General features: G+C 37.2%; 2 protein-coding genes across 2 annotated transcripts; one reads left to right on the top strand and one right to left on the bottom strand.

Moving 5' to 3' along the window:
• Positions 1–8,404: 8,404 nt before the first annotated feature.
• LOC141826162 (histone H3.3) lies at positions 8,405–9,171 on the top strand. The gene is made up of 2 exons (XM_074713408.1): positions 8,405–8,551; positions 8,645–9,171. The coding sequence occupies exons 1-2, from the start codon at positions 8,480–8,482 to the stop codon at positions 8,981–8,983; spliced, it is 411 nt and encodes a 136-aa protein (XP_074569509.1). The 5' UTR covers positions 8,405–8,479; the 3' UTR covers positions 8,984–9,171.
• Positions 9,172–9,301: 130 nt separating this feature from the next.
• LOC141827251 (uncharacterized) lies at positions 9,302–11,236 on the bottom strand. Its single transcript, XM_074714480.1, has one exon. It carries the CDS (start codon positions 11,174–11,176, stop codon positions 9,302–9,304), a length of 1,875 nt encoding a protein of 624 aa, XP_074570581.1. The 5' UTR covers positions 11,177–11,236.
• Between the last annotated feature and the right edge of the window lie 922 nt (positions 11,237–12,158).

The raw sequence follows: 12,158 nt of genomic DNA, 5'->3' as shown, positions 1-12,158 counted from the left end.
CTTTGCTTCTCACAACACTATTTAATATGTACTTATTATGATAAATTGGTTGATGGTCATTAATACTTTGGTCTAGATGGCAGATATCAGATATTAAATGCATCCAACAGGTTATCTTTTCACCAATAAATGTGGCGAGTTTGTGTTATCTAAATGATTTATGAATCACAAATAACATGATTTTTGTGTTATCTAAATGATTTATGAATCACAAATAACATAGACACTAATAGCTTAGGTATGTACTGAAAATGATAATCGTTGTGGATTCAGAATTTAGTTCAAGTTTCATTTCTTCATTGGGTAATGTCTTGCTTTATAATATGATGTGGTTTAAGAAATTTTGCTGGATCAGATTGGGTAATTAGGATCAATTAAGGAACAACTGATTGTTTTTTCGTGGAATGATACTGTTGTTAAAAAATCGAAGTAGATTTACCTGCTAGTATGAAATTAATGTTGTTAAAAATTGAAGTAGATTTCCTTGAATGATACTGTTGAAATTTTTTTCCTTGAATGATACTGTTGTTAAAAATTCTTTAGGTTATAGTTTGTCTCTTCTAATCTTTTTTTTTTTTATACTTGTGCAGGCATGACTACTTTACAAGTTGAAGAGCTCTCCAAGGATGACTACTTTTCAAAAAACAACGAATTTGCAACCTAGTTGAAGGAAAGCGAGGGATCTATTTCTAGGATTTTTGACATTTGAGAAAGAGATTTCTCAGTTTTTTTGTAACCAAGTAAACTTTCAGTTTTTTTTGTAACCTAAATTCACTGTTTGTGATTTGACATCTGACAACTTTTGTAAGAAATTAATACAAGTAAAATTTTCTATTTATTATAATTTTTGGTTTATTTTTCTATTTATTTGTAAAAATCATCGCATGCTGGAATTTTTATAATTGCACACTCAAAGCTAAAACTGCTGGGAAATTATTTTGCGGCAGTTTTAGCAAACCGCCAGGAAACCATTTCGCGGCGGTTTGAAAAAACTGCCGGTGAAGTATTTCGAACCGCCGGTAAAAGAACCACCGGGAAATTATTTGGAACCGCCGTAAAAAACAACCGCCGGGAAATCATTTCTAACCGCCGTTAAAAGAACCGCCGGGAAATTATCTCAAACCGTCGCAAATACAACCGCCGAAAAATTATTTCTAACCGCCACTAAACAAACCGCCGGGAAATATTTCGAACCGCCACAAAAACAACCGCCGAAAAATCTACTTTAGCGGCGGTTATTCCAGCGGTTCTCTAGAACCGCCGCTAAATGGTTTAACGACACCGGTATCAGCGGCGGTTTGGTAAACCACCGGGAAATGATTTTGCGGCGGTTCCAAACCGCCGCTAAACGATTTTTAAACCGCCGGGAAATCTTTTTTCTTGTAGTGCTACTAGATGATGATGTTTCCCTAAAAAATATTGAAATGTATGCATGAATTACTTTCTTGTTCGTAAAAATGCTACCTAAGATATTGTAAGGAAGACATTTCTTGTCAATGCATAGTAACCTTCCTTCCATACAAAGTTAGAAATAGGTCATATCAAATTATCAACTACCAATATGAGGTAGACCACATCTTGGTCTCATTGTTTCTCTTTTGTTTCTATACATTTATCTTCAATATAATGCAAATAAACACAATTATAATTATTTAACAAACAAAAGATTAAGTGAAATCTATGAATTTAATTTCAAATAGTATTAAAGCATTACTACACATATTTCAATTTACTTTAATAGCCTTCAACCTCATTATGTTGAATTCCTTCCCCTTGCTTGTACCTTTTTGGCCTCCCTACTTCATCAATCTTATCAAACACCAATATAGTATTGTATTCTTTTTTTTTCATTTTTTGTTTCACTAGATTTACCTTCTAGTTCCTACAAATAAATACAACTCAATGTATTTAACAAATACAGCAAAAGCGAAATCAATGAAATCACATTTATTATTTAAGAATTGCTACATATATCTCAACTTGCTTTAATTGCATTAAAAAAAGTCTTGACTTCCTTGTCCCTTGTCTTTATTTTATCTACCTCCTCTTCTTCTTTCATCTCATTGGTGTCTATTATAGTCTTCTCTTCTTGCATATCAAAAATTTTACCTTATTTTTCATATTTTTTACCCCCTTAATCTGTTGGGTCCAAAAGGATATCTGTATCTCTACAATGACATGATATTGTCCACTTTGGGCCTAAGCCCTCATGGCTTTGCTCTTGGGCTCTCCCCAAAAGACCTCATGCCAATGGAGATAATTTTCATCCCTTTAAACCCATGATCTTTCCCATATGTTTTAGATGTGGGACTATGTTTGCACCCTTGCAACCCAACAATCCCCCCCTCAAACAAAGGACCACTGGAAACTCCCCTACCATTTCTCATGGTCCGACTGCCATGTCCCTCATGGTCCGGCTGCCATTTCTCATGGTCCGGCTGCCATGTCCCTCATGGTCCGGCTGCCATGTCCCTCATGGTCTGGCTGCCATTTCTCATGGTCCGGCTGCCATGACCCTCATGGTCCGGCTGCCATGCCCCTCATGGTCCGAGCCTCCCCTACTTCTTTTGTTTAAGGTTCAACCCACATGGTTAGATTCGGATCATGGCTCATCCGGCGGTTAGTCCGATGAAGAGCAACCTCGCTCTGATACCAATTGTTGGGTCCAAAAGGATGTCTGTATCTCCACAATGACATGATATTGTCCACTTTGGGCCTAAGCCCTCATGGCTTTGCTCTTGGGCTCTCCCCAAAAGGCCTCAGCCAATGGAGATACTTTTCATCCCTTTAAACCCATGATCTTTCCCATATGTTTTAGATGTGGGACTATGTTTGCACCCTTGCAACCCAACATAACCTTCTTTATTTCTCTCATGGTCCTCTTCCCATGAGATTGTTCGTCGAGAGGGTTTTTACATGACTTTTTATTATGCCTTAATTATTGACACCTGCTGCATATTTTTTGACCTTTCCGCTATGCTTCAACTCAACCCTTGCTTTCTTTCTTCTATCAGGTTGCACAATGCTACAGGTTGATAAAACTGTACAATCTTAATTATGCACCTACTGGATAAAATTCTTTACTTCTATATGAATATATATGATCCACGTACTTACTTTCCCATATTTTAAATAAAAAATATTACTCACAATATGAACACGAGATCATTTTCTAAATGCACACACTGTAATAGCGTATGAGTAAGGAAGCCATGATATTTAGAACTTACCATAATCACATCTACGACTCTTCATGTCAACTATATAGGATGATGCAAAAGTCATTACCTCTATTTTTGTTCTGCTATGTACTCAATTTTTACTCTCCTAATTTTAATCTCATTCATAACAAATAACGTCAAAGAACCTGTAAAATTAGACACTTCCTTCTTATGATTATAAAATTATTGTATAATTTTCCTCAGTGTGTTGTTTATTAGTCTTGTTATTGGGAGTTCTCGAGTGTCTTTAAACAATACATTCATACTTTTAGAATAATTTGTGGTTAACATTGCATACCTTCTATAAGAAAAATATGCATTAGTCCATTTTATAAATTTAACATTTTGTAGTCATCTATAAGCATCTACATGTCTCTTTAACATCTTGTGCATGATTTAATCATACTTGAAAATTGTATTTGTTCTAGCTACAGTCCAAAACAATCCTAATGCAGGTCTATCCTGAGTGTCTGCTACCATATTATAAGACATGTGATAGCAACATAATTCATAGTGAGCAGTAGGATAAACTTTACTCATTGTAAATAATATTCGATGATGTCTGCCAGATATTATTATCATAGTTGATAGATCAATTATAAGAAATATTTTTAGGTGATTTAGAAATCACTTCCAAGATGACCCACACTCAACCTTAGCAATTTCAAAGTCAATTGGCATAATATTTGTATTGCCATCTACTCTGTGACCATTAATAAAATACCTAGATATTTTCCACTCAAGTGTATTGCCTCAATTCCCATTAGTTTACAAAAGTATGTTAGAAAAACTCTATCATATGCACCAAAGGCCAGAAACAACGTTGAAATTTTTTATCAATGATTATTTTTAATGCAACATATGTTTCTGAGTTTCTATATTTTAGCTCTCATAAAAACCTAGGGAGGTCAGCATAATCCTTTTCGAAATCATTGATGAGTTAGGGTTTTATGTATTTTTAATCGATTCATTTTTGAGATTTTTATATGAAAATAAATTGTTTAATGAATCGATTTGATTATATTTGTTTTATATTGCATAATCTGAGGCTTAATTATAATTTTCATGATTTAATGGTGAATTTTATATTAATCGATGTTAATTGATTGTAGGGCTCAAATTGGACCAAGATCGAGCTTAACCATGATCGAATCGAGCCAAATTCGCCCAAATTGATCAAGTCACATGGAGGACATGACCTAACTCAAGCCTGATCAAGATTTATCAATTTTTTACAAACCCTAGGCTGCCCTAAACCCCAGATCAAAGTTCTTCCATCGGATCAAGATTGGACGGTCCAGATCTTCTGATTAATCGGCGGTATATAAACCCGAATTAAAGGAGTGAACAGTGGCTGCGCCAATGTTCATCTTAGTTCTCGATCGTAATCCTCTGCTACACACCGTAACTCCACGGTGAGCCCCTTTCTCCCAAACCAATTTTGTTGCAATCCTTGTTCCTTGAGAAGTCCAAAACCGATCGATTGGGTATATTCCGACAGTTGGAGGAGGCGCGACGGCGAGGGTTTCACCGACAGCAACTTCCCTGTTTTCTCACGTTTCGGCCATCCACGACTCAATCCGAAGCCGCGAGCCTTTGAGGGGTTCTTTGAGGTTCGTGGCTAGCTCCTGTACCATCAGCAAATCGATCGGAGCCAAGAGAAGACAAGGAATCCAACTTTTGCCATTCAAAACAGCTCGTGCAAGCCTCTGTTCTTGGCCGGAAAGGGTTTTTCAGAGTCGGGCAGTGAGTAAACCACACCAGAGACCACGTTGAAGACTCTAGAGGGATCATTAAAGCTACATTTTGGATTCACCAGCTTGATTGACACCAAGTTGAGGAGAAGCAATCGAAAAGGGGAAGGATGGATGCATTTACATGTTTCTGCACATTGCTTCTTACCATTTCTGATTTTCTGAAACTTTTTGTTTTGATTGCATTTGTAGTTAACGAATTTGCTATCCAACTCTTGAATTGAATCTGTGTGGTTAAACACTCTTGTTAGTTAAATTTGTTTTGGGTTTAATCTAAGGTGCTTTAGCTTAATTTCTTGTCCTTAAGCTTGATTTCTACCCGTGCCAATATAAATTTACTGTTCTGTGCCAAGCTATTTTTGATGTATTAGAGGTTAGATAGCTTAGGTTAAGCATTTGAATGTTTGTGTTAGTTAATTGTAGCTGATAAATTAGGTTGAACCCTATTTGCAAACTAGATTGATTTCTTTAGAATTAAATTCCTTATCCTAGATAGCGGTTAAGGTTTAGTTTTTGTTTTTAAAGCAATTGCTCTTGCCTTGTATTTTTAGATTAGGAGATAACTAGGTTTCCATTGCATTTGATTCATTTGCTTGCTAATTTTAATTGCATTTTAGTCCAAAACTTCAAAACCCATTTATATCTAAAAAATCCAAAAAGAACGACATGAAAGCTCAATTTAAGTAATTTTGTATTAGCCCTTGGAAAAATACGACTCGAGGCCCTTATACTTCGTTTATTTTGTATTCGTTGTGGGTTTTCAAAAATTAAATCAATTTACAACCCTAATCGTGACATATCAATTCTAGGATTGTCAATCATCTATCACCTTTGTTAGAGCTTTTTTGTAACGACCCGGTACATTGTATGTTTTTTGATATGATATGTCTACTATAAATCGACCTGCAAGCTAAAGTACTAAAGTTCCTTGAATCTGGTGAATCATTCTAGGTTTATATTCATCTATAGATAAAAAAGTTGTGTATATAGGATGATTGATCATTCTTAAGCCAAGACCGTATTGGCATTCACCTAAATATTTTATAGCAGTCAACTAATTTCTCTCCTTGCTATTATTGCCCACGTGCAATTTTCTCAAACACAAATTACTTTAATTCTAGTTTTCCTCGAGTTCTTTATTTTGTAAATGAACTGCCTCTTCATAGCATACTTAGTAAATGCTTCTTTTAAATATTTTTTGATTGGGAATACCTATATAAGAATCGATAGTTTTTTAAATTACTACTAATGTTATTGAGTGAAGTGAAGAATATAAAAATTAAAAAAAAATACATTACATCACTGCTTCAATTAAGTGTAGATTACATTATGAAACGTAAATAAAAATTTTATTACACTACTATTTCAAATAATTTTTTTAAAACTTATTATAGATTAAATTTTACATTATTTTACTAACAAAAAATTCATCACTCCCGTTTGATTCTTGCCATTACAACACAATAAGTGTTAAATTCATTAAATAAATATCTTTAGCTAATGGAAACACACCTTCAAGGCCAATAGGCTCATTGAAGATCACTAGCAGATCTATTGTACAGTCCATATTATTCATTATAAATTCATCAGTGGAGACATTCCTTTCAATTTCTACTAGCATTCTAATGTTGTAATATTCTAGTTGAGTCCACATATCTTCAAATATTATTTCAAACTCTGGTCTACGACATCTTCAATACTAACAACTTCTTCTTTAAAATTATATCTGATATTTGCACTCTCTCTAGTACTCACTACCACATTAACACAATTGGAAAATGATATCTTGCTACAACTGGTATTTATATTTGATGTATCATCACAGGATTGATTTTATTTTTATTAATTAATTGATTCCATCCTCACTTCATCAGAAAATGGATCTTTACATTAATGCAACCGTAAATAACAATCACATTTAATTAAATATATAAATATTTCTATACACAGTAGTCACGTGAAGAAAATTAATACATCATCTTCCTAAATTTGTAGTTACACATTTTAAATATTTCACAAACTAACAATTTTAAGCTCGTAGCCACATAATTTATTGATTAATTAAGGGTATTGTTAATGAAACTTTAAAGACAAAAAGATAAACAATAAAATCCAAATTAATGCATAGTATTAACAACATAAGATAATCGACATTTTACTAAACAAAATTGGCAAGGTTCCATATAGTCACATTTTACTAAACAAAATTGGCAAGGTTCCATATAGTGCTAATCTATATACCATATTAATTCATGTACATATTAGTATAAGAAAACTTACATGTTCATAAAATTGATTATAATGTAAAATTTCATCTACACTACGAATTCAACTATCACTGCTATTGTAATTGATTTTTTTACAATAATAAAAAGATAATGTTGCAATGATGTCCCATGCTATAATATTGGTAAAGACAATTTGAGATGTTACCGTCACCTACGTAGTTTATGGATTATCTAAAATGCTAGTTGATAGAATTTAACAAGTAACTGGGATTTTTCAAATTGACATTATAGTTGCTCACATCCAGTGCCCAACACTGAGAACTATCAAAGCCACTGTCTGGAGCGATGATTTCATTAGTTTTAACTTCGTGATCAAAAGGGATGCATGTGGTCGAGAGCAACTGTCTCTTGAAGACTATCGGAGACATAAACTATACTATTTGTAGGAGAAAAAGCTGTATTGGAGCTTCGTTGTTAGGTTTTCTCCGATCATTTTTCTACATATAATAAGTTGAAAACTTTGTCAGATACTAAACGCCACTGATGCGATGATGTTAATCTATACTTTGTTCCTCATTTTCTTTAACAAGAAGTTACACTGTTCATCAAAAAAATATTAGGTACTGACACAACGTTTGTCTTTCTGCTTGATTTTTCGCTTAGCAAAAGATCACCATTTGTAGGAAAATAAATTGCATCATTCATCGATGGTCACCTTTGGTTTGGACTAAGATCGTTTTCTCCAAGAAAACACAAATACGATTCAAAATGGTCTTTATTTCAAACCCATAAACAAAATTAAATAAAAATGAGAATTGAACCTACGTCAACCTACACGACGTGAAAAATCCCTACGTAATTTGGATAAATCGCAAGAGTAACTACGTGGTTTGAAAATCTACCGAAATAATTATTCCACTCTTAAAAATTTTAGCAAATTTAACAGAATCGGTTTGCCGGCATCCGGTTTTCTAGCAATCCAAACGAACCGTCGTCCTCGTTATAAACCGTGGATCGCCCTAAACCAATCACAACCGTACAACGAACGTCCGTTTCAGCAATCCTCATCGACAGCTTGTTCACCAATAAGCACAAAGGACACGGATTGCGTGCTATCTCAACCAATCGCTCACCGTCAGATTCATCTTATCACCAACGGAGATCGGACTGATCTTCCAATATATACGCCCGGTACTTTCCCCGAAGTAGACTTGATCTCGTTAGATTGAGGTTCTGTCGCTTCGAAACCCTACCTTTCCTTTACCGGCGCCGATCCATGGCTCGTACGAAGCAGACCGCTCGCAAGTCCACCGGCGGCAAGGCCCCCCGGAAGCAGCTCGCCACCAAGGTACCTACTCTTCTGATCGATCGATCGACTAGATGTTGTTTTTGCGTCGTCTTTTAGTTTTCTGACGAAATCTCCTCTATCGATCTGCCATAGGCGGCGAGGAAGTCGGCCCCTACCACGGGCGGCGTGAAGAAGCCTCATAGGTACCGTCCCGGAACGGTGGCGCTCCGCGAGATCCGTAAATACCAGAAGAGTACGGAGTTGCTAATCCGAAAGCTGCCGTTCCAGCGCCTGGTTCGCGAGATCGCGCAGGACTTCAAGACGGATCTACGTTTCCAGAGCCATGCCGTCCTGGCGCTTCAGGAAGCCGCGGAGGCCTACCTTGTCGGTCTCTTCGAAGACACCAATCTCTGCGCTATCCACGCTAAGCGCGTGACGATCATGCCGAAGGACATCCAGCTTGCTCGCCGCATCCGTGGCGAACGCGCTTAATCGGCGAAACCTATCGTCTTCGTGATTGCTTGCCTATGGAGGAAGAAGGATGTTTGTTGAGCATTAATAATTTTTTTTATTTAGAAAAATATTCGAAAACCTTGTTAAGTTATGCTAGATGGATTGTAAATTTATGGACTAACTGCGTCTATTGGATTGATGATCAATCTCTGGTTGTTTGCAAGTTCTCTACTTGATTTGTAATATCATTCCATCAATTCCACTAATTAAAAGAGAAATAATAAAACATTTAATATTTTATTTCAATCCATTCTTTTCTTAATTTGAAAAGCACACAAAGGATAAGAAAAATTTAAATTAAGCTGCAACCATTTTCTGATTCAGAGTCATATATCTCCAATTTTCTTTATCGACAAAATCTGCATCCAGGAACTTAGCGACAAAAATCCAGAGTCGATATGCATCTTCAAAGTTAGTGAGAAAGCAGAAGGAAGCATTTACAACGTTGATTCCACAGATCTCTTTACCTCTCTTTTTGCCTGCGACTTTCATTTCAGAGGACGGCCTTCTGCTCTCCAAAACTTCATCCTTTTCAGTTTCATACTTGTCTGCAAACCGAATGTTGCTTAGGAACCCGCAGCCGAGGGAAATGTTGCTTCTGTCTGCAAGCTTTTGCACGAGTACTGGCTTTACTTTCTCGCCTTTCCAGTCGAAGATGTTGAATGCCAAGGCAGGTCCTCTGTCAAATTTTACTCTTGGACCATAAATTCTAACTAGTGAATGACCAGTCTCCGATGGAGGATGCTGCAGCTTCATCAAAGCAAGAATTAGCCAATTGGTTATGCATCTCAATCTGTTATTGATGAGTATCAGACCCAATGATTCTGCATGGTCTAATCCTCTGCACAAAATTTCCATTTTCTTATCTATTACTGAAACCTTTGTGGCTTTTCCAGATCGAACAGAAGGGTCTTCTAACTCTGTGATAGAAGGTGAGATGTCTTCTTTTCCATCTAGTGGACCAGAAAATGACTTTGTCGTTTGGATATCAATCTCCTCTTCGAATTGGCTTCTCCAGCACTCGGCGTCCAAGTTTGTGGTTGAACAATCATCATCCAGTTGCGACAGCATCCTTGCAGGGTCGATGCTCACGACTCCAATGCTCCTGGCAATCGTCGACGACTGTAATGTAGATATGCTGGATTTTTTGACGAAGAGTCCCGCGAATCCAGATGGATTTTCGCCCAACACCTTGATGAAAGAACAGATGATGAAGTCCGGCTGGAGCAACGAGATCGCCAGTGTATCCAGATCCTTTGGCCCCAACGCACAAGCATCCAGTGCTACTTGCCATCCATTGTCTTTTGCCAAATTCATCCACAGATAAGGATACCTGGCTCCGGTTATCGCCGACTGAACTGGAAAGACAAACAAGCCACTTCTTTTCTTCTTCCTGTTTCTCAGCTTCTCCTTCAAGCTTGCAGAATGAATTCTTAGACTTGGCCATGAGAAGCTTGCAGACATGACTTTGGCACCTCTCCTCTGTGCGCTCTCGGCCATCGCATTCACGGCTTCACTCTCATAATCATAGACACTGAGTAGTTTCTTGTTGGAATGGAACGGGTAGGACTCTGCCAACAGCCTGAAAGCTGCAGTCCTGTTTGCAGTGCAGACCATGCAGTATTCATCATCCAATATGTTGAAGAAGTGCATGATCTTTTGCCTAATTGCCGATTCCAGATCAATGTCTTGATTGCCTCTCCGCAGCTGGGAAGTCAAGCTTGCTGACTTGTAGGAGACGCTAAAGAAAGGAGGCTGCAGGTGGCTGGAAGTCGAAGGAATAGAAGATGACGATGGCGCTGAAGGGTGCATTTGTTCATAAGAGAAGAGGCTGAATCCAGTATAGTCGAGACAAACCTGTCTAGACAAATGAGAGAATTCATTGCCTCGGATGTGGTCTGCTCGGTGTGTCTCACCGTACTCCGGATAAATTGTGATGAAGCTCTGAAAGGCTTCGTCGAGGGATGGAAGAGACTCATGATTGGTGAAATGGGTGTTCAGGAAAACAGAACCTCTCGACAATTTCACAAAATTCGATCGCGTCGTCCTCGTGCTGGTGGCTCTTGCGCGGGGCTTAGTGTTGCCAGATTCAAACAGGTTGATTAATGGTACAGGAAAACAACTAGAGGTGCATACCTCGGAGATCTCCCCGCAATGAGTTTGCACTTCCATCTTACTCTCACTTGTTCTTGCTTGTACCTTTCTTCGTCTCTCCTAGTTGCTTTAGATGAAGAAGAGCAGAGCACGGTGTTTATAGGCCCGGAAGATTGCTGTCAAGGAATTGGTCAGAGTATTCAAACTGGCTTATTAATCAATTTCGCAGAAGTTGATGCTGATGTACCTCTTATAAGAGAATTGGCATTTGACTTCTTCATTTTAGATCTTCATCTTCGTCTAGTTCTTTCTTCATTTCCAGATAAACCTTTTTCTGCCATATGTTGCTGCAAGCGATAACTTTAAGAAGACGACAAGCAAAGTCCTCATCTTATCAGCTAGACTAATTCATGCTTCAATTTCTTATCATCAGCAGGTCTTGAAGTGGTCCATGGGCTGCCAATTGCCGAACAAGCATTAATTCAACTTTGAATTCCATGTTTTAGCAAGGTTATTAATTATAATTCTTGCTTTAATTTCTCGATAATTGACCTTGTCAGCCTTCGTTGCTTCAGTTTTTTTCTACATTGGTTACAGCCTCAGAACAGTCCACATGATCATCGCAGGCATCAATAGAGCAATTTTAATATCTTTTTCTACTGATCAATAAGTTGAATCAAGTGTAGACACTAGATTTGAATTTGAACAGTTCTTGTGACCATCACCCACTTGAGAATAATCCAATGAGGCAACTTGAGACAATATGAAATTAACAGTCCACATGATCATTACTGATTGAAACATGGAGTCGGCAGCCGCTTTGTGGCCCTCTGTGATTCATCTGTCAGTCTACTTGCTCAGTCTCAATCATTTTTGTCTATTGTGGAGAGAAAATGTCCAAAACAAACTGCAAAATTTATTTCATTCTTAAATGATAAATTTGTCGAAGTCAAGGCTAGCTAAATTGTATAATGATCTGCTACTTCTAGCAGCTAAGTCATTCTTCTCATTATCAACATTTAGGAGCAGCAAATCTAATGAGCCAAAGCCTCGAAGGACG

The sequence above is a fragment of the Curcuma longa genome, chromosome 4 (assembly GCF_044706935.1).
Source record: "Curcuma longa cultivar G26 ecotype Majalengka, Jawa Barat chromosome 4, ITB_CL_G26_1.1, whole genome shotgun sequence".
Classification (NCBI taxonomy): Eukaryota; Viridiplantae; Streptophyta; class Magnoliopsida; order Zingiberales; family Zingiberaceae; genus Curcuma; species Curcuma longa.
This window is presented reverse-complemented; position numbering and strand designations above follow the sequence as displayed.